Consider the following 22,416-nt stretch of genomic DNA (forward strand, 5'->3'; position numbering starts at 1 on the left):
TTTTCGCTCCCTGTTGGAGAACATTCGTTTGCTTTTGTAGTAAGCATGGTTCTTAATACGTATTATGTCTGTGGTTATGCGTTCAAACCCGAAATCTCGTTTGAATATCGCTTTGAATATCTCCTTGGTTATTGATGTTCAAGCAAATAAGCAGGAGGAATATCAAAATTTACCATCAAGTAGACGATGTCATTACACACTTGTTGCTCCGAACTAACTATAGATATGGAGAGTCAAATAAGTGTCAAATTCCAACAGTTAAAAAGACTCTTTTCTCTAACTCTTACAATGTCTTCTTTCGCTTCGATCTTTTAGGTGCTCGAAACTCTTGATTGGCTCACCAAGTACTTCAGCGGTCAACGGGCTGAACTAGGAGGTCACGTGACTGGTGGCCTCTACACCATGTGGAGGCCATACATCAAGCAGCTGTCACTTGTCCTCGGTTTCATGTGTCAGCAGATTGTCGTCAGAAGAGCGGCTGTTGTGTATACCAATCGGGGCCAAGGATTAGAGAAAGGTATGGAGCCTTGTATTATAAGAAATGGCTGATACCGTATTTCCTCGAATAAGGGCTGACGCTCTAATAAGCACTTACCCCCGAGTAAGCCACCCCCCCCCCCATCCCAGGCTACAATATCAAACAAGCGCCCCTCTCGAATAAGCGCTCTATCCTCCCTCAGTTTCTTAAATAGTTGGAATGCAAGGAAAACCTATTTCTTTTGTTACTTCATAAATGTTTAAGCTTCAACTACGACGGAATCAGTACAGGAGAATAATAGGCGCCCTTACCATAAGCCTAAAAGTTTAAATAAGCGCCTGGGCTTCTATTTGAGAAAACATGAAGAACATTAGGTAGGACACTTAAAATTTTCGGGGAATTCCGATAAATTGTGCGAAGCGAGGATGAAAAGAAAATTAGGAGGAATCGTAAAATTTCCACGAAATCCCCATGATCCACATAATGCACGCTCGCAGATCAAACAGTTATGTGATTCCCTATCGCTGTATTTTATTTCTGTAGTTCTTACAGAACTCTGGGCGCTGATCTGCAGAGTGTTTGAGCCATGGATTTGCTCACAAGAGTCTCCTATTCCTGGGTATGTTTTGAACATCATTTAACTTTCCCATTCTCACTGGAAACCTTTGAGCTGCTGCTGATATGTAAATGCTTCTTCTGATGTGGTTTTTGGTTTTTGTTTTTTTGGTTTGTAATCCTTTTTTATGGTTTTTGTTGTTTTTGGTTTGAGAATGACCAGTTACACCTGATCTACTCGTTTTACAGGAATGTACCTGTAGCTCCTTGGAATGAGAGTGAAGTTCCTCAAGCAGCAGATATGATCAACTTGTTTACCGATACACTGAACTGCCTACAGACCCATTTAAATGGTATGATTTAGGCAAAACTGTGCTGATTTAAATGTATATAGGACAAAGTGGACGAAGGTTTAAGAATAAAACGTTTATTAGCACCTTTTCCTGGAGGATTACGATTAACGCCTTTGGAAGATACTCCAAATTGTTCAAGAAAAATGCAAAACGGACAACAGGAAACCAAGAGCGAACACGGGTGGGTCAGAATAGAGAAAAGTAAAACGGATAAAAAAAAAATAATAATAATATGTTAGGCCAAACATGACGTTGCTGTTTTTACAGCGTACAGTCTGCTGTATTTTTTGTTGATTCTGCTATGATTTGTTCCTTCTTTTATTCTTCTTGTCTTCTCTCTTTGCCTTGTTGCTGTTTTTTTATTTAACTTAGTCAGACTGGGACGAAATCAATCGAAGTTAGCCCTTTTAGCATCTTTCTTGACCGAGTGGTGTTGTTTTCTTTACATTTCAGCTCCTCACAGCGGATCATCTATGATGAACATGTTTTGGAGTTTCTTCGTATCATCTTTAACCAAAGAGGGAATACCCGAATACGTGCTCAGAGTGTATCGCTCTAAGTTCTTTCAACTCCCATGGCAGAGCTTCATTCCGACATTACATAACATGCAACTTATGCAGGAGGTTTGTTGTTTTTTCTCTGAAAATTTGCGTTTTTTGCCCTTTAAAAAGTAGTTCTCAGAATGCTTTCTTGTTACACATAAGCACTACTTTCGTATTAGGAGATATTTCAAAGATGTTTGCTGGATGCAAAACATATGAAGGGCGTCATATTTGGCGAAGTTATCAGAGCATCAGAAAACCTTTATTATGTTCACACTATATTACCTAAAGAGGCGGAAGGAGGGGAGGGGGTGGGGAGAGGGAAGGAGAAATAGAAAACGTTTCCATAACGTCCAAGTTTTTTCTCAAGTCTCTCCAGCTCTTAGATGCGGCTACGATTCAAACGAGGAGAAAATCTGCTATTGTATTTGTAAAATATTTCCCAAAATCTAAAATGTCAAAATCGTGTTTTCATTCCCTCATTTAAATACACCTATCGACCGGTGAGAGCGCTTGAAGTACCTCTAAACTTTTTGTCGGTTTTCGTGTAAATAAAGCTCTTAAAGATATTTGAAGAGCGTGTAACATTGTAATAATTTTCTCTCTTCTTAGCTGTATGGTGTGTGCAAGAACAGTTTTAGGTTCCTTGGTGCCGTATTTCCTCTGATGGACTGGAACCACATAATTTCTCTGTACTCGTAAGTTGCATGTGTTATGTATCTTTTAAGTTCTGAAAGTAGCTACCCTGGTACTCCGAGTACCTTTTCGATGGACCGCGTTTTACGGAGTCGTTACTTTTGCAAAATTAAAGTTTGGATCATGACCAGTTTTAAGGTACTAAAATTTTGACGACTCTAAAACGAACATAAACTCTTTTTTATCAATAATAAAAGATCTTTCCGTGTTAACGCCCAAATGTTAGGGCTCCCTTGTTAGATTGAGCATATGAAGAAAGACGCCTGTTACATCTGTTGCCTGATTTTCGTTGTCTTCCGACAAAAACGGACACTATGATGTTTCAACCCCAAGAGTGTAGTATGTTTTCGGGGTCGCTTCTTGAGCGTTCTTTAGGAGCTGAGATAGAGGGAATTAAATTAGACCCTGTAAAGTTCTTCCTCTTAAATGCTATGCTTCACCAACTGCATAAAGTGCATGTACAAAAACAAAAACCCAAGATGTTGGTAACATCAAAATACTCACAAGGCAGAAATGAAGGGAGTATTTCCTCTTCAGACTTTAAGAAGAGCAATGTTGTTCTGACTAGCAACCTGGTCATGATCAGTCAAAGTATTTTACTGCACCCTCTTTAAGTTCGTTTCGAGGAGTGTTCTAAATTTACTTAATGGAATTACACGTATTTCTCTATATCTAGGGAGGGTCAAACCGCAGAGGCTGTGACTCGTCTCCACTCTTCATTGTTTCATCTATTGGTCATGTTTTCAAATGAGAAGGGAGTCACGGCTGTACAGGTAAGTCAACTGACCCGTCATGCAGAAAAACCGGTGTCCGGTGAACCGAAAAATGAATCATTTGGTGTGAAAATCTGTCAAGCGAACAAAACTATTCTCGTTGCTAGAGTAGTGCGAAAGAAAAAAATGAGACTTGCTTGTACTACAGCGCCGTGAATATTACGCTAGACTGCCAAACAATTCTAGCGCAACAACAAACGACATAAAAATAACATAGAATGCTTCAAGAACGTTGTACTTTTTGCTGTGGTTGGCTGTGATTTAGTATACGGTGTCACGTCAGCCCGGATTGAAAAGTGTAACTCTTATTCTCCATCAAGAAATGATCAATGTATACCTTCTCCTTACTATATCTAAATTTTTGTCAGTAAGTGCGTTGTGAGAATACGCCAACAAAGGTTTCTACAGACGTAACATTGAAGTTTCTCACCTCGGGGACCAAGGAAATGAGAGGTTTTGATGGAGAATTCTTTTTGAGATATTTAGAATCAGACACTTAAGATACGTTCTGTTTACAGGGTTCCAAGATGCCTGAGTTGCTCAATGTTGCTCTCGCATTTCCCTGGCATTACCTTGATGGAAGGTAAGTATTGAACTAATGCTTTGCTTTTAGATTTCCGGTATTCTACTTTAAGTTTGAGGGATTAGATCTTTGGAGAGCTATGAATCGGCTTGTTAGCATCTCATCAATTGAATTCAATTGAATTAAGCAGAATGAATACTCACTTTAGTGCAAGTTGGTTTTTTTGTTTTGTCTTGTTTTGATTGTTTTGGTTGTCTACTAAATCTTTGTTTCCTTGGTTGGTCTTGCAAAATCCAATTGTCAAACTGAAGTAAATCCCACAAAATAATGACATTTTTTTTCATTTTCACAGAACTTTCGAGCAAGTTGTCTCTTGGCAAGTTGATAACGGTTCGGCTGAGTTGGTGCTAGACGAGAAATCTTGCATCTGGCATGCGTTGAGGTTAGTAACTTAGCTTTTCCACACGAAATCAAAACCCTGGAAAATTATGCTTCCAGTTCTTTTACCGGCATCACAGTTTTTTCAATCTATCGATGAATATAACTCTCAAGACAATATCTGATTTTCACTTCAAAAACGTCTTCTTGTAACTGCTGTTTGATGAGCCGCTTCGACACAAAAGGCCGTTTGTTCGTGATCTTACTGTGGTAGACTTCCTGGTTATGAATAGAGCCATTTGGAATTGGTTGAAGAAATGGTGTTGGGATATATATTGAAGAGAAACATATATCCCTCGATTTCCGAAGGCTTTTTCAAAAACATTTCCAGTAGTCATCTCGGTCAGTTTGAACAAATCGGTCCTTACTCAAGACAGGACAGCGGTTTCAAATAAACCTCTGGTGTAGTTGGTGCACACTAAGTTAATAGTGTGTTGGTGTGTTAGAGTATTTTGTTTTATTTTAGGTTGATCAGAGCTGCTGCAGGAATTGTAGTCTCTGAAGATGGCTCCATGCAACCTACACGCCCTGTAAGTTTCTTCTGAAATGCCTTTGCTGTGCTGATTGTTAAAAATGGGCAGAATGGCCTGTTAATTGTTTTCTATTTTAACATTCCTCATGTCATCAAGCTTCTTAGACATAAGCCAGAATTGGTGATTGGTGGAATAACGGTACAAACCAGAGCGTAGATTTTAACGTGTCGAGAAAATAGCAGATGGGCATCCTCACCAGAAATTTTGCTAATAGGGAAAGAGAATTTCAGAATGAAAGCCCTCCATCGCGGTTGACCGAGACGCAATTTTAGAGGTTGACCTGAACGTTTCCCCCTCCCCCCCCCCCCACGGTGGGGACAAATTGTCCCGTTCGTACATATTCCCGAGTGCAGAGCTGCGTGCAACAAATTGCACAATTTTGACCTCCCTAAGGTATCATCGCATGATCTGAATTGAGTAGAAACATGATTGTGACCACGGAAGCCTAGTCTTCTTTCTTTCTTCATATCTTTACTCAAGCTGGGAGCAGTTAATGTCTTAGGTATGACATGGTGATAATCTACTTTGCTCTGAATTAGAGTGCACGGTTTCAAGAAGTCGATCAAGTGGTCTGATCGTCCGTTTGCGAAACGTTGTCCTGAAAAGTACTGTTGTCAATAACAGGGTCTGACGTTTCGAAAACGTGAGCGAAATTCATCGTTAGAGTCAAGAAGCATGACACACCCTTCCTTCCCCATGTTTTATGGGAGTTCTCATCCTGAGTTTCCTGCCATCCAAGATGGGCAGGAATGCTAATAATCGTTAGTTGTGTGTAAGTTACTTGGAAATTATAAACATTTCAAATATTTTCGAGTAACAAGCCAAAATTCTATCTTGTTTCAGGACACAGCAGCAAAGCGTGCGTCGTACGTTCGATGTGTAGCAAGTTTGCTGTCCAAGTGCTCGATGGACACAAAACACAAAGTCAAATCTTACGGACCTGTGATTTTTTTTGTACTTAAAGATATCGAGTCTGTTGCTGGTTCAGGTCAGTAAAGAGCGCATTAACCTACACACGGAAAATTCCTCGTCTGAGAAATTTCGAATTATTTTCAAGGCAGAAACGCTCAGTAACCAATAAAACACTTTGGAATGCACTCGCTATAGCTTCACAAGAAAACGCAAAGGGAAATTATCGCTCTTCCCTGCAGAAAGTTGCGCAGTGTGAGAAGCGCCACCCTTGCTATAGCGGTAATTTCCGTTGAAGCTTCGATTTTCTCAAAGGTATCCTAAGATATGTTTTGACCACTTACGTTGGTCAGTCCCCAGCTTTCTCTGACTTGGCGTGAATTTCTAGAATGTCATCTTGTGAACTATAAATTACCTTCCACCTAGGTGTTGATCCAGCAAGTACTGCATCAGAGGTGTGCATGATGATGTCCGAGGCACTCAACCTCTTGAACATTTGTTCTCCCGTGGGAGATGTACTCCGTGTTACTCTGGACTCTATATTACAGTTCATCCGCGATACTTCTTGTACAATGGTTGTCTTGGTGTCCATATCGGCAGCTTGTAGGACCCTTGCTAACATCCAGTACATGGTCTCCGTTGCGGAGACTGGAATCCAGTCATTTTTTACAAAGTATTCGCCACCAAACCCCACTGGGGCTCAAACGGACGTGGATGGAGGCTGGGCACAAGTTGTACCCAGTGTAGCGGTGCCGGAGCTCGCACAAGATGAATTTGTTCAAGGTCAGTTCCATTTTTGTTTTATTTTCCAGGCCAATTCTCGCCAGCTCCTCGGGACAAACCGCTCACTTATATAAAGAGAGATTGTGACACTGTGAGAGGATACAACACGAAAATCCCGGACTAGACTCGATCACGAGTCCTATGTGATTTCATAGTTCGGTTATGAGCTCTGGTTTTTGCTCTTATCAACTATCACGCTTAGATATCGAGAATGAATAATCTCAATTTTGTAGTACTGATGTAATAGCCTTTGAAAATTTTAAGAACTCCTGTTGTTGTTGTTGTTTTTCTTTTTTTGGTTTGTTTTCAGCTGCACACTGTTAGGGTATTAACTTAACTCACCATCTATCGCAGAATTGACAGCTAGTAGCCTAGGAGAAGAAGGCTGGAAGATTTGTACAAAAAACCAATAGTCTGCGTCTTCTCCTTTGATAAAACAAACTCTTGCAACTACTCGGGCGCTACTCTAATGCACTTTTATTCGGTTAGTGACATATTTCATGGAGTGATTTATATTATTCTTTCAGAATGTGTCAGGCAAGGTGCTCTGCTGACGCTCTACACAAACATACTCCTTAAGTTGTCCTCATGTCAAAGTCCAGTCCAAGAGATGTCTGTTCTTACTGATATAGTCACGTGGTGCTCGCAAATTAAAATGAGGTGAGGATATGGATATGATTTTTAGCGGGTGAAACAGAATACACACTCATCAGCTCGAGAGTTAGACAGTTGTCACGATGTGATAAAAGATTCTCTGGATCAATTTAAAAGGAAATGTATAGATCTGCAAGGGAGAGTTACGAATCAGATCATGGGGTAAAGATTTGTGTCTGAACCTGCCTTTATTTGAGTTTCTTAATCTCGTTTATCATAGGCGTGAATTTGAAACCAAGGTTACGTTACTGTGGCACAAGATTCTCCAACTGTCTGTGAGACAGGTTTACTATGCAAAAGGACCTTTACAAGATTTGACCAAACAGCTGTCATTTCTTGCTTCGTATCTGCATTCGTTAGGAGAAGACAAGTCTTCTGCTGGTTTGTTAGGAGCTATTGGATTTGGAAAGAAGTCGCAGCTTAGTGTTCAGTGAGTATTTTTGTGTTTTTTCTTTGAGCCGATTGTCTCTAACACAGTCGACGCTCTCTGCGGGCAGTTTCTGCCACAACTACTTTGAAGGAAGCACCTTGCAATTTTTATGGTCACATTTCAGCGACACAGAGTATTGTCACCGAATGAAATAAAAGCTTAAAATGATTTTTTTTTCGGGTTGACAAACATCTACGAGATAAGGATAATAAAAAAAAACCAGGGTGATGAAGGATGGATAAACAAAAAGTTTAAAAGAAGTGTCAGTCGAATTTTTCAAGATTGATAAACTGTAACCCTCTATTGACAGAACTGTGATTGAGGGTAGTTGATTTAGGGTGCTAGAAGAAACTCGTGAATCACTTGAGCGATCTACAGTTTTTAACACTATGTTGAAACAAACTCACCTAAAAATCAGTACATTGTACCTAGTTCTTTAATTTCTCATTTCTTTGCAGATTCCGGTTCATGTGCCGCGCATTGGAAGCTTTCCTGCTGGCACAGATGCCTTCAAACTCTCTTTTGAGACTAGAAGCCAAAGCCCCAGGATATGTGCGAGAACCGAAAGGGGTACGATCAGAATCCTTCAGTCCAATTTCACTGTTTGAGATTCAAAACAGAATTTTTTCCTGAAACTTTCAGAATACTTTACCTCTTTACCATCTGGTGTCGAAGAACTAAAACCATAGCTATCACAACGGCCATTAAGAGCAAAATTTATATACCGATGTTGTTATACTCGATTTCCAGCGCAGTAACACGATAGGGAACTGAGCGCAACTGGCTTTATTTTCACATCTGATTGGATGACGTGAGTTTTTTACACCAATACAAGGCGAAATGAATGAAATTAATGCAATCATGTATTACTTTCGACTCATTAACAACGTACTCTTTGCGGCTTTACAAATAATCATCTTGGAAATTTAATGTGCAACGTAGAAGAACTACTTCCAAAGTGTGCCTAATGTTGCTTTTTTTTTGTTCTTTCGTGGCAGACAAAGCAGTTAGCCCCAGGCGGACGTGTCATTTCTTCCACTGCCGAAGCCGAGCAAGCTCTGAATAACTTGGAAACACTTCGAGTTAACAAACAATACGCGAGTCTAGCAGAACACATCATGGAAGCTTATTCATTTATTGCTAATCCTCTGAATTCTCTCATGGAAGGACCACAGTTTGTAGTCATGCTTGTGCGTAAACTGTTTCCAAACGATAAAGCATTAGATATCATCGCGGTTTAAAAAAATCATTGAATCAATGTCCTCGCTAAGAGGAAAGACAATTTATATTTAGCTATATAAAGGAATTTCAAAAAGCGTAATTTCTGCCCAAGTTTATAGGCAGAAAAAATTACTACAATTCACAAATATTGTAATTCATTGCGATGAGTCAGGGATACTATGCGGGCATTGCGTGTAATTTGTACTTTAAAATACTAGTCGTGGATATGGAGTAGAGTCAGAAGAATTTGGGAATCCGAGCGTTCCACCCAAAGACATCAGAATATTCCTCGCTTAAGAGACTAAAAACGAATCGACGTTGCTAAGCAACTCTATATTTCAGGAGCTCGAATAGCCAAATGACGTCGGACATTTTTCGGCTACTGGTGAGATTTCGCCGAGGATGCTATATTTTGTTACTTTAATTTCTGGCCGTTAGAAGTGCCTAAAGTAAATAGTGATTTCGCTACTTTCTCTATTACCTTTCTGTCGATGATGTTGGACAAACACAGAAATCTAGGCTATCAATGTACTAAAAAGAAAAATCAGTTTCCACTGTGATTCTGTGGACCTGCTCCAATTTAAATTGGTAATAAAATTCCTTCACTATGTACAAGATAGCAAGTTGTTTAACCATACATCACTTCGTCATACCTCATACAGTGGCCTTGCTGTAACGCTCTTGAAACGAAACTTAAAACATGGAATGATTTCGTATGAAGAAATTCGACGAACGGTTATGTTGGGGATCTCCGCAGTCACAGTTTCGAAAATTTCTTGAAGGAAAATATTTTCATATAGGTAACTAAATACAGAAGGGAATAACTTTCAGCTTTCGCTGATCTCGACCGGGTGCAATTCAGTTGGCTCCTTCAAGTAGATGTTTTTAGGTGAAGGCAGTCGTCAATTGACCAAAGTTATCCAAGATTTGATCGAAATAATCGAGCCTGTATTTTAACCTAACAACTAATCGCGACTTGTTAGCTCACCTTTTCCCACTTATGTAATATTAGGTCCTTAAAAAATATTTTCCGATTTACTCAGCATGCAGTTTTGATTACGCTTTATTATATCCATACTCTAACGAAATTTCTCACTTAATCATATTTAATGACACGAGACAACGAACAGATTTTAAAAAGGTTTCACCAACAACCCGAATTTTGATCACTGAAGCTGTACAAGGAAGACAGTCACATAGAAATAATTTAAATTTTTATTATTATCGTCTCTTTAGCTTCTGAACTTAACTCTGCAAAAATAATAAGTTAATATTGATCTTCAAATATTGCACACGAAGCTAAAGGCAACAGTTACACCTCGTGAAGATAACAAAAAAAAAATGATGGCTTTTGAACCACTTTTCCTTGCCTACAAGGTGAAGGTGATTAGAGAAGCTTTTGTGAAAGGTTAGGAAAAAACCTTCAGTCTTGAGAAGTTCGCTATTCACTGCCTGTTCCAAATTCTCGCCGCGTTTCAGCGTCCACGTTAATTTCTGGCATGTTTTACCAATTACCTGGAGGATGCAAACGTCGTAAGATAACATTCCTAGCTCCTCCAAACGAAAGCAGTGGCTAACGACAACATTTAAATCCAACAACGCCTTGAACAAACTTCAAACCAATTTAAGCCATGAGGCAATTTATGAGCTTGTAATCATTGTCACATAAAAGATGAGAAGACTGGTGTTCTATACAAATAACTTTGACCATATATTATAATTTGTGAGTATATGATGTAATATATACCGTTATGATCCATCGATTATTTTTGCTTGCGCGCGATTGGTCTAAAAATCACGTGACCGAATATTCCCACCTAAAACTGGGGGATATCCGTGGATATCACCCAAGTGATATTCCCCAATTTTAAACCTTACGTCCATTACCATAAATCCTCGTTTAAAATTTAATCCAAAAGGAGAGAGCGTTTTGTAGTTGTTACTGAAGGAGGGAAAGAATTGTTTGTTCATTAAGTCGTACAAGAGAATAAAAAACAAAACACCCCACACCGGCAACAGTACCCTGTTTGTAAACATTTTTTCACACGCGTTGCAAAACACTTGAAGGATAATAACCACAAAAGCCTCTACTATGAGCGAAATTATCCTCGTATACTGTTCCTTGGACATTATCTGTTCCTCGAACCATATAAATCTCCTCGAGCTTCGTTCTCGGAAAACTGTTCGCATCTTGGAACAGATAATATCCGCAGACAAATATCCGTGCATATTTTCCCCCCAAATAGAAGCTGTCGTTAACATAGCAACACTAGATATATCTACAGTGATTTTGTATTCGACACAACTTAATCACCTAACACCCTCCACATCCCTTCTTGAACAGATATCAACAGCCAATCAGGATGATCTTGACGAATAAAGTTAACTTTCGGAGTTCTCATTATGGAAAATTTTACCACTTGCTGACATCAAAAAGGCTTTCATAATGTAAACCACTCGAGAGGTGTTCAGTATATGAGCTACAGACTTTGCCATTATGATGAACTATGTATTAAACCACTTTAAAAGGAATTGTTCCTTGATTTTTTCATAAAATTCCATGCGTGAGATTGAATGGCTTTTTTACAGCGACGTAACTTTGACTCCTCTTTTGCTTGGATCAGAATTCTTTTTCTGTTCGCGCCCTGACGAGCTCTTGAACACACGATGCAAGCTGGGGCTGGATATTGGAGAGTCAGTCGAATCTCGTCTACTTTTCACCATCTGTTTCTTAGGAATATTTTTTTCCGAATTCTTAACGGCTCGACTGCGATTACACTTCCCACAATTACCTTTTGTAGAGCTTTGGGCGTCTGGACGACGAATCCAGACATTCTCCACTGGGTCACAGCTGCAAGTTGATGAAGCAACGCTCTCCGTGTCCGCTGAACGAGAAGGATTAGCCTCGAATGTCGGTTTTTGAATCCAAGCATTTTCCACCTCGAAATAACCTATTACTTTCCGAGGGCGACCGAACAGGTTTCGTTCACCTTCGATAGCGATCTCCGTATCTGCGTCACTGTCTGAGTCACGGTAGGATTTGAACTTCTGTGTTGAGTGCTTCTGATCAGATCGCGCAATGTTTGCGAAGATTTGATCCGAGGTACCGGGCTGCTTTACCGCTTGACGTATTTTCGAGGAGTTCTCTTCCTGTAGCCCAAACTCTGTCATCTCGTAAGTCTCTCCAGGACATGCCTCAGCCCACTGGTTGAGTCTTTTAACTGTAGACGGGGAAACCATGGAAGTAGTCTCTCCCTGCTGAGATACTGACTGCTGAGGGTGTCCGCCTCCTCCTTCAAAGTTTTTCTGTACCACACTTCTGATCTTGGATATCACAGACGCCTCTCCAGAACCCTTGTCTCTTGATGTGTCTCTCTTGGGTTTGTGTGATACATGTAAAGGGTACGAGTCACACAATAGAGGTATTACCACACAGCCGTCGCTCGAAGAACGAGTGTGTTGGCGCTTTTCGGTAGCTTGTCCACTATGACGGGGATCGACATCAGGCCGTTCGTAATTCTGCCTCACGGAGGCATCTCGGCGAGGTTGGCGACGATACTTAGCCAGTGAATCATTGCTGTGATTCCATTTAAAATTTGCAGCATGTCTTCCCTCCAGAGAGGCTCCGCTGCCCACACTGTTCGCGTCAACGCCTCGTGCCTTAGCTCTCCGTTGTCTACCGGCCAGAGCCCTGGGACCAACATCTGATCTGCTCCGTAGGAGGGAAGGACTGGGTTCGACATCCTGGACAACGCCATGGTTGGAGCTTGAGCTCGAGTGAGCGAGAGAGGCAGAAGATCCAACTTTCTTTTTCCTAGACTGCTGTACACGTGATGCGGCATCAACATCTTGCCTTGTGACTGAGACGATACCAGCCTGACCGGCGGAGTAGGAAGGCTGCGATCTGAAGTCTTCCGTCTGTTTAGAGACAAGGCCATGGGGGTGTACCGGACATTGTTGGACATTATTTGCAGGGTGAGAGGAAGCTTCGTGATCCTGCTTTGCAGCTTGACGCGTGGAAAGTGGAGGCTGGGTAGCCTGGCCTTGGGGTATTGGAGACTGAGTTCTCGAAGAACTGTTTAACACTCTAGCTGAATCACTTTTAATTCTAGCTTGTGCCTCTGCTGATCGCATATTCGCAGGCATACTGCGATAGTGTCTGGCTGCACGGGATGATGTTGACTCGTTATCAGTAGAACTTCCTGGCTTCACAGCCATCAAATTTCGTAAGGCTGCAGCTGAGGCCTGGGCAATGGCTTTGTGCTTCGAATTGATAAGCGACTTGAAAAGAGACACAGCACCGAGCTCCCAGAGGAGCTCCTGATCCTCGACGCACCGAGCCGACAGGTTCCACAAGGCACCACACACATTACTGACGACTCTTAGGCTTGGCGAACGTAGTTGAGTGAGCATTATCTGAAAGCAGCCGCAATCCCTGAGGGTTTTACGATAGTCGGGACGCACGGCAATGTGTGACGAAAGATTCCTCAAAATTCCTCCGCTGCTCTCTACCACGGAAATGTTACCAGAGGGACTCGAGTAGTTGAGACACCTGACGAAGAAATTCAGGGCGCCTGGTGCCGCACAAATCTCTGCCTTGTTATCCGAGCAATGAGCTGACAGGTTCCAAAGAGCACTGAGGGTTGTTCTCAGGGCGGGTTCGCCCTGTAATGATTGGGCCGCTGCCAACAACGCTTTCACTGCACCAGCTTCGCGAAGAGTCTTGCGGCAAAATTCATCCGCTCTCCAAGACAGGTTTCTAAGTACACTTGCAGAAACTTGAATAATCTCTTCTTCTTCAATGGTGTTCAGCTGAGCGATAATGGCGTCTACAGCACCTGGGATCCCGCACAACAAGCTCTTATTCTTCGTATTACCGAAAGTAAGATTGGTAATTGTCATGCCTGCATATTTACGAAGACTGATGCTGTAGAAGTCTTTGCACTGTCCATTCACCTGGTGATCGATCTGCACGAGTTCAGCGATAGCTTGAAGGCCACCGAGTTCGCAAATGGCCGTGCGATGATCTTCTTCAAACGAAAGCTTCATAAGGGCAGCAATGGCCGGACCTGGCCCATATTCCCTCAGAGGTGGATACCAACGTTCCGCACAGGGGTGTACTGCTAAACCTTTAAATTGCACAACATCACAGTGCGCACGCGCTATTTCCAGCAGTCTTAGAACTCGTATCTCGCGACGACCACGCCTATCTTCCACGTTGGAGTAGACAATGTTATGCAAAGCGAGTCCAGCACGCGCGCGAGCCTCACGGCGCGAATTTTTGTCCGTAAAGTCTTTACCGTGGAGCAGATCAATAAGAAGCGGTAAACATCCTGATTGCCTCATGGCTGCACAACTGTCCTTGCTGTTTGACATCGCCAACAGAGTTCGTGACATGTCATCTTTGTCATGAGTTCCTAGCATGGACAAAAGAGACTGTACCATGTCGATTCGGGTGTCAAGGTCGTGGTGAGTGGCCGCGGTGCTGGCAAAACTGACCAGGCTGGACGTCTCCATGCCGTCCAAAGCGTCATGCGGTGAATAACACATGGCTTCCAAACTCGACTGACTGATGCTCCTGGCGATGCCCCGATTATGGTTTCCTCCTTCGACGCCGCCATGATTTCTCTCGTTTTGGCCACTTCTCACTTCACGTGAACCAGTGCATCTGCTCGGCCTATCCCTGTTGCTAGGTAACGGTTGATTGACTAGCCTGCTATCGTCAGCTGGATTCAAAGCAACTGGCTTGTAAGTATCCGCCATAACTTTACTAGAGACCTGGGCTTGAGTAAGAGTTTGTTTTTCCTGTGGGGGCTCCACGATAACGATGTCTTTGGTAATTAGTGGATCGCCCTGTGGCATAGCTTCACTTGTTACACCATCAGCTGGGGGTCCTGTGGAGGAACAAGTCACATTAGTACATTAAAACAACACTGGCAATTTTTCACAAAGCATGGCTGATGCATTTAGATAAGACTTCACAATGGATATTTGATCGTTTTATTCCAACGATGGTCCTCTTAATGAATCGATATCAAAGCACATGTATTTGCTAAATGGTTAAATTTGTTTTGTTAGATGTTTAGAAAGATGTAATCGTGTTCCCTGTGATTCTCTTGTTGGAATCGAATTAGTGGCTTTAAAATTTGATGACGGTCTGATGACACGATCGAAAAAAAATTTCTCCGACTTGATTTTCATCACCCTGACAGTTGTGCCACTATTCTTCCTGGTAACGAAAAAGGATAAACGTAAAGCGCCTGAATACCTTGTCCTTGCTGTGCATGCTGGTCCTGCTCGCTACAAAATCCACTATCTCCCGGGACAGGTGGTCCGACTCCTTGAACAGTTTTCTCGGCGGCTTTTTCATCGCGGAGAACTTGCACTTTATCGCTTGCTTCTGCGATTCCTGTGCTTCTGACCTCCTCTTGAATAGCTCGCTGTTCTTCCAGGGTCATTCTGTACGATCGGTTTGAAGAATGATCTGATCCGGTCCGACCCTGTGAGATTTTTAACAGCAGCATTACATAAATACGCTGAAACATTGTTGAGTTTATAAGTTTTTAACTATCGGCAATAGCTCCTTACAGCTGATTGAGGGTAAAACTTATTAACATACTCTCTCTCAAACTCATTGTTCGTTTAAAATTTGGATTTATCCTATGTGCTTTTAATAGTGCGTTAAAAGAACTTAAAGCAACAAAAATTAACCATCACTGAACCAAGGATAAAACTGAATCACAACAAATTCATCTTGAGGTCCTAAATGTCTAAAAAAATCGCAAGATTTGCTTGGAATCACTTATCTATATAATCGAAAAAAGCAGAACCAGTTTAAAATACTGCCGATCCTTTTGCAGATGTTATAAAATTCAAGTGCCTCGATTAAACTGATAACTGCGTTTAGAGGATGAACTATGGTGTTTGTAAATCATAAATCACAGCAGCAAATTAGATACCAGCACTTAGTGGGCACAGTCAAGCACAGGTTGGAAAAACTATATTAATTCCCTACAAAGTGGACAGTTGAAGGTACTCACCCCACAAGACTGGCGATCATCCTCCATCCAAGGTGGAGTCAGATAAATGTTTTCTTCTGAAGGACGGCGCGAGTTTTCCATTGATCTTGTTTTACGATATTGGGCAGCAAAGTCCTACAGCAGGTAAAACAAAAAAAATTAACCACAAACATCAAGTTAAATCCATACGGACTGCTGGCTCTCTCTATATGCAGGCAACTGATTATCCAACGTCGATAAAGTTACAGTCAACAAACCAGAGAAACGGTTTAAAACCATGTGTATGAATATCAAAGTGAAAACAACAACATCTGTAATGTGCAGCGTATCAAATTATAGAAATAGAATCTGTCGCTAGTCGCCCACAGTAACCATGGGGCTAAACCAGGAAGCAAAGCAGAGCAAAATAAGAATGTCCCCAATAACTTGCACAGCTGAGTGAGTTTCTGTGAAATATATCTGCATGTACATATAATATTCAAGTTGACAATTCTATCAGTAATCTGAATAACTTTACTTTTGGAGTGCAGTACAAATATGTATCTACCTTGGTAGAATCTCTCTCATCTTCCTCATGCCAAGGGGGAGGCTGTCCTTGTCTCATACGTTCCTCTATCACCATGTTATTGATGCTAAAGTTCTTTGCAACTGGTTCTTCTGTCACAAATGGCTGAAGGAAATAAAGATTTTGACTTCATGTTACTGTTGTCTTAAAAAAAAAGACAGTTATGCACAAAGTTACAAGCAAAAAATCCTGAATCAAACTCAAGTCACCTCTGACAATATTTTGTAACCGTAAAATGGCTGAGGATTGGAAAGATAAATCAAAGTTTCAATCTCGCTAAGTAATAATTCCAGTTAAGTTCTCATTCACACAAAATAGTGACTCACTGCCCCTCACACATGCCCATATAGTACATCTACTGAGACTAAAATGTTAGTCACATGCACACCTGTGTAGAGAATGTACTGTATATTCAATGTACCCACCCTGACAGGTCCATCATCTTCTTCATTCCAGGGGGGAGAAAGACATATGTGCTCATCTGAAGGAAGCCTACTCAGTTGCTGACTAGCTAAACCTGATGGAGGTTCTTGTTTTCCAGACACACGGCTGAAATCCTGAGGGATAATATTTCAAAATTAGAAAATACTCTTCTGGAGTTACAGGTAATGTGCTTCTATAATGGTGAAAAAGGGAAATGAAGTTTTGAAGAGATGTAGCACAATGGATGTATTCTTGGCAATAATAATCAAGTTTTTTTTTTCCACAGGATCTTCATCATGTTTAAAGAACTTAAAACCAAGAGGAGTGGGAAAAACTACATCAAAAAATACATTATCACATTAAGAACAGTGTAAAAGAACTACAGTTTCTATTGTATATCTCCCACCATGGATTTTTAAATTTATTCCAAGCATAAGAAGGACTACATTTGACAAGTACCTACCCTGACAGAATCTACCTCATCATCATGCCAAAGAGGTGGTCTCCTAATGTGTTCTTCTGCAGCTCGCTGATAAATTGCCTCATCAGTACGCTCCATATACTTTGCTTCCTTCTGGCGATCATTTCCTGTAAAATCCTACAAAATAAAAGTGGGTTCGATATCTTGATTAGATAATAATGCAACAGTAACAACATTTTCCCCAAATATAAAAACAAAACAACTTTATTTCTTTGATACAATCATGTTCATTTACACTTATCAGTTAACACTTGACAACATTACCTTCACTGAATCCACATCATCTTCATCCCAAATACGAGCATCAAGAGTTTCTTTTTTATCTCTGTTTCCTGCAGCCTGACTCTTGCTTGATTGAACTGATATTTTTCCTCTTTCACTGGCTCCAAAATCCTATGGAGGAAGAAAAAGGCTTTCTTAGCTCTGTGGTGATAGCTGGGCTACATAAAAATGTGCAATACTCTACTTCATTTTATAATACACACATACCCAAAATCTAATGTTCAATTTTTTTGCCCTGTGTCTATTTTTAACTTGTTTCGTAAAAGGTCTGTAAAACTAAGAATTGGTTGTACATTTTCCACATTCTCTTTGCCAAGCATATTGACAATTAAACTGAAATTGTAAAAAGTTACAGATGCACAAAATTTGGCAGATACAAGAAAGCCTGATTACCTTAACTGAGTCACTATTTCCCTTATTATTGTATGCGGCCTTCACCATTGCATCAATTTTTTCCTTCTTCAGAGGATGTCGGTACAAGCTTGGAGATATAGGTTGTTTCTCTGACATTGTCACCTGACCATTCTTTCCCACACTGGGATTCATAGGCAAAGTGGGTATTTTTCCACAGGAAACTGAATTATCAGAGTTTCTTTTCATAGCAGGGCTTTGAGTCTGTGGTACACTTGGAATGGACCCATTTTGTTTGAGAGGCAGGTTTCTCCCTGGATTAGATGTTGGTGGTAAGGTGGGAATTTTTCTTTGGGCCATCTCTTGATGTGGTACCTGCTGTCTTGCTTTTTTCTTCTATTAATATGCACAAGTTAGAGAAATAATAATTAGTTTATAGAGAGAAAATACAAATGTGATAACAGTATTTTTTTGTGTGCTGGATAAGAACTTCAAGTAGCTCTTCTATAAATAAATATTGTAGCATAATGAAAGTGACTTTAATTCGAGTCTGCCTTCAAATATTATTGATTTTTCAGGCTGGGCAAAGAAAAAGGGAGTAATTTCCAGCCTAACAGTAAATCACATCTCACAACTGTGCATCATTGAAAGTTTGCACTGGCTATGGTAAAATTAGCTGACTTGATTTCTCAGACCAGCGAAGACAACAATGCAAATAAAAACCTGAATAGGTCAGCATCTAGCACAGTAAATATGTTAAACATTAATTTTTATGAAAAAAATAGGCATTGTGAGCATTATCTTTGAAGCTGTTCTTGGACGAGATTGGGTAAATATGGTTGATGCTCTCTTTTCAATCCAAAGGCAGCAGGGAATTTTCTCAGAGCATTTAGAAGGTTACAAAAATTCTCCAAAGTTTTAGAAAGCCTCAACTTTATCTAATTTCCGTATAAATTTCAAGAATTTTCTCAATCTCCAAGCGCTAAGCCAAGGATACCTATATATATATATATACAGTCCATGCCAAAGTAAATAGTCAAAGCTGCCGTCATACTTACTCCAGTCTGTTGTTGATTCACCAATGTCTCTACATCACTTCCTCCTGATTCTTCTTCCTCTGAAAGTTCCCAGCTTTAAAAAACAAAGATCACAAGAATCACAATCTAGAACTTAATAAGCCTACACATTCTTATGCATTTAAAAAAAACATGATTGTTCTGAATGTTTTATGGGTTTTTCGTGACCTCACATCATGAGATTTGTTTCAGAATAATGTTTAACAATCACCAATCAAAAATTTCCTTTTTTCATTGTTCCTAAAAGGATCATTACCCTCACTTTCAATTATTTTCTATGAATATAACTTTATATGACCAATCCTCAAATCCCATGACTTCCTTAGCATGGAGGATGAGCAATTTTACCAGACAAACACAAACCTTGCAGGCTGGTGAAAAAAGTGCCCTATATTTGTCACTTTAAATCTATAAAATGTAGACTTCATTTTGATAATACTTTAACCATTTATCAGGGTTCCTCCTCCTTCAATGCCTATTCATGACCTTATTCACAATGTTTTCAACTTTTCATTTGACTTACTAAAGACGCGACTTTTTTCAAAAATATGAGAACACTCATCCTTTGTTTAATGTATTTATTGCTATACTGCTCTGATAACAATTATTCCATAGTTTTCCAAAGCTCTCTATGACCCTTCATACCATTACTCTCAAGGCCACGATGCAATTCCAAGGCTTTTTCATATCTCCTTGCAAGTGAAAACCCCGTTACTTGTGTAAGCATAGGCAACTTTACTATAAATGACAGATATCCCTTTCGCTCCCAAGATCTCAATACAATTTTTCGTTACAGTCTGAAAAACATTTCATCAAATTGAAGCTTTGAGAATTTGGTGCCCAATCACCCTTTCGCTTGACATTATATTGATAATGCTTGAAGAAAATCTTAATCGGTCACTCCTGGGAGTGAAAGGTTATCTTTGGGAAGTGACTACATATAAAATGAAGTTATAAATTAAGATTTAATAGACTGTATGGAAGCCACTCAAAAAAAAAACTTATGAAGTCAAATGACATATTGGTTTCAAATTGGATAAGAGAGAAGGTAAGTTTTGAGTTCATTAAAGAAATAGAGAAAGATGTTTTTTGTCTTGTCACAAGTGTAGGACTCAGAATTTTTTCTTCGTCTCATGCTCATGAAAAGATGAAAAACATCTTTCTTTATGTCAGTTTCCGTTATAACATAATAAATGTTGGAATAAAGTGATAATAATAGTGACATTTCTATCCTGCTGATTCAAAACAAAGTTCAAATATATATATGTACATAATATAACATTAACACAATGGTATAAATACATGCTAAAACCAAATGTACTTACTGTGGAGTTTCTCTCACATCAATTTCATCTATGTTTCTATCAAAGAATGTCTCGTCTAGGTAAAACAAAGAATACACTGTGTTAATGAATACATCCTTGTATGTATTCAAGGGGAAACAGAACTGCTTTGGAACAAAGCCTGGTGTATGTTTTGATGAGAAATTAGAAAAGTAGGAACAAACCAAACAAATATAAATAGGAAGTACTTGTTTCTTGGCTTACAACAAAAACTGCTGTTAACCCTTTACACCCTAAAATCAGTATGCATATTCTCCATACTGCTCTTTATACATTTCCTAAGGTATCGACAAGGAGAATTTGTTTACCAATCAAAAGCTTATTTGGTTAGTGATCACTTCCTTTATTCTCATGACCTTAATGTGTGATTCAGGGGTGACAATGTAAGGAGAAATTTGATGCCAGTTACTCTTAGGGTTTAAAGTGTTAAGGTCACTACTTTTGCAAGGTCATTGCATGCTTTTCCAGAGGCAGCTTCTTTTTTCCATGCATCATATTTACACCAACTTTTTAGAGGTAGCTACTTTTAGGATTGAGAGGAAAGTGGAGCTACTGATAAAGCACAATCAGACCAGCACAACAAACTGATTATTGATCTCCTTTATAGAACATCGATGACAAGTTTTGACGCTTAATTTCATATCTTACATCAAGAAAAAAGTTTTAATTACTGTAATTGGTCTTCACTAATCATAAATGAACAAAAAAATCGTTCTCCTACGCAGTTATGCACTTCAGAAATTATTTTAAATGACTACAATGTCAGTGAATGATAGAATATACAGATCTTTATACCCTTAAATGCTTTTTTTAAGAGTGACTAGCGACAGGTTTAAAAGTTAGAAACTTTAAACAGTAAATATTTACGAAGGCAGAGGGCATGTAATGGGCTTATACGGAATGTTTGCTGTTACAGAATGGTGCTTGTCTGACAAGTACCTGTCTTGCTTGAGTCAAGACAGACCAAACACGTTTAGGAAAATGCGTCAAAATTTCAGAGGTTGAGACAAACATGATAGATGAAACAAGGCGAAGAGAAACATCAAAGCTTACTAGATCAAATACAACGCGTTGAAGCTTAAAACCCTAGTAGTAACCTTAAAAACGAAAACTCTCCAGAACGACGAAGGCCATTCAACGCAGAGACAAGGTCAAACAAACATCTGTGAAACTCGTTGACAGGAAAAATTGCAGATATATGAACACATTGCGATCGTTTGGATATCTTCGACGCGCGCGACCTTCAATTACACATATGGTACTTACTACAAGAAAGACGAAGCAAACTTTAGCAATGTTACCATAATTGAAAAGACGGTTGCCACAACACCTAATAACTGAATACATCACCGTTAAGACGTACCTATGTCATCTATTTCCATATCACGTACTAACGCTTTGCTTCCAAACTTCGATCCTTCCAGTCGCCGAAATGTTCCCAATGTTGTTATGCTCAGTGATGAAAATGGTTTCCAGAGCGCTTCATAAGCAGTTGAAGTATGGCGGTATTCACAGAGTTGTCACACAAAAGAAACGTCTGTACGTTTATATTGTCGGCAAGCACAAGAGGGTCGAAAATTGTCCAATAACCCTCCTACACTTCCCGAAAAAGCAGACCGACAAAGAATCGTGGGGTGATGTGTACGGCGACACGAAACAGTGAACATTCACCGACGAAAAAAATTCAACAGAAAGGCAATGATTACAACAAACAACCAAAACCGGCTTTTTGATTCATCAGCGCGAGAGGTTTCGGCAGTTCATTCAAAATACTCCTGCAAGAAGCCTTCAAACAACAACAAAGTTGCCGACATCTTTTCCACTAAAGCGTCGAGGGGCACACTGGGCCATTATTCAAATGACCTAACAGCGACAACATGATCTCGAGACCGAAATTACGATTATCGTTATTTCTAAATTGGCACCAAATTTATGGATATAGTAATTTCGTGGCACTCTTTACCAATGCTCTTTACCGTGTTAAATAA

At 40.0% G+C, this 22,416-nt stretch overlaps 2 protein-coding genes across 2 annotated transcripts in view; one reads left to right on the forward strand and one right to left on the reverse strand.

Moving 5' to 3' along the window:
- Positions 1 to 9,503, forward strand: part of LOC131771579 (ectopic P granules protein 5 homolog) — a 36,217-nt gene extending 26,714 nt beyond the window's left edge. Inside the window, exons 42-56 of the mRNA XM_059087392.2 lie at positions 316 to 517; positions 1,022 to 1,097; positions 1,283 to 1,386; positions 1,840 to 2,009; positions 2,541 to 2,626; positions 3,301 to 3,397; positions 3,916 to 3,980; positions 4,273 to 4,362; positions 4,825 to 4,888; positions 5,735 to 5,879; positions 6,227 to 6,583; positions 7,111 to 7,243; positions 7,458 to 7,667; positions 8,126 to 8,237; positions 8,666 to 9,503. Of these exons, the coding sequence (XP_058943375.2) occupies positions 316 to 517; positions 1,022 to 1,097; positions 1,283 to 1,386; positions 1,840 to 2,009; positions 2,541 to 2,626; positions 3,301 to 3,397; positions 3,916 to 3,980; positions 4,273 to 4,362; positions 4,825 to 4,888; positions 5,735 to 5,879; positions 6,227 to 6,583; positions 7,111 to 7,243; positions 7,458 to 7,667; positions 8,126 to 8,237; positions 8,666 to 8,908 (2,154 nt within the window). The 3' untranslated portion in view covers positions 8,909 to 9,503. The remainder of the gene's footprint in view (positions 1 to 315; positions 518 to 1,021; positions 1,098 to 1,282; positions 1,387 to 1,839; positions 2,010 to 2,540; positions 2,627 to 3,300; positions 3,398 to 3,915; positions 3,981 to 4,272; positions 4,363 to 4,824; positions 4,889 to 5,734; positions 5,880 to 6,226; positions 6,584 to 7,110; positions 7,244 to 7,457; positions 7,668 to 8,125; positions 8,238 to 8,665) is intronic.
- A 549-nt stretch (positions 9,504 to 10,052) lies between these two features.
- On the reverse strand, positions 10,053 to 22,268 carry LOC131771583 (uncharacterized). The gene is made up of 11 exons (XM_059087395.2): positions 21,792 to 22,268; positions 20,411 to 20,465; positions 19,068 to 19,140; positions 18,052 to 18,405; positions 17,641 to 17,769; positions 17,359 to 17,493; positions 16,898 to 17,029; positions 16,455 to 16,577; positions 15,929 to 16,042; positions 15,157 to 15,388; positions 10,053 to 14,782 (listed from the first exon to the last, which is right to left on the reverse strand). The coding sequence occupies exons 1-11, from the start codon at positions 21,808 to 21,810 to the stop codon at positions 11,472 to 11,474; spliced, it is 4,677 nt and encodes a 1,558-aa protein (XP_058943378.1). The 5' UTR covers positions 21,811 to 22,268; the 3' UTR covers positions 10,053 to 11,471.
- Between the last annotated feature and the right edge of the window lie 148 nt (positions 22,269 to 22,416).

The sequence above is a fragment of the Pocillopora verrucosa genome, chromosome 1 (genome assembly GCF_036669915.1).
Source record: "Pocillopora verrucosa isolate sample1 chromosome 1, ASM3666991v2, whole genome shotgun sequence".
Lineage (NCBI taxonomy): Eukaryota > Metazoa > Cnidaria > Anthozoa > Scleractinia > Pocilloporidae > Pocillopora > Pocillopora verrucosa.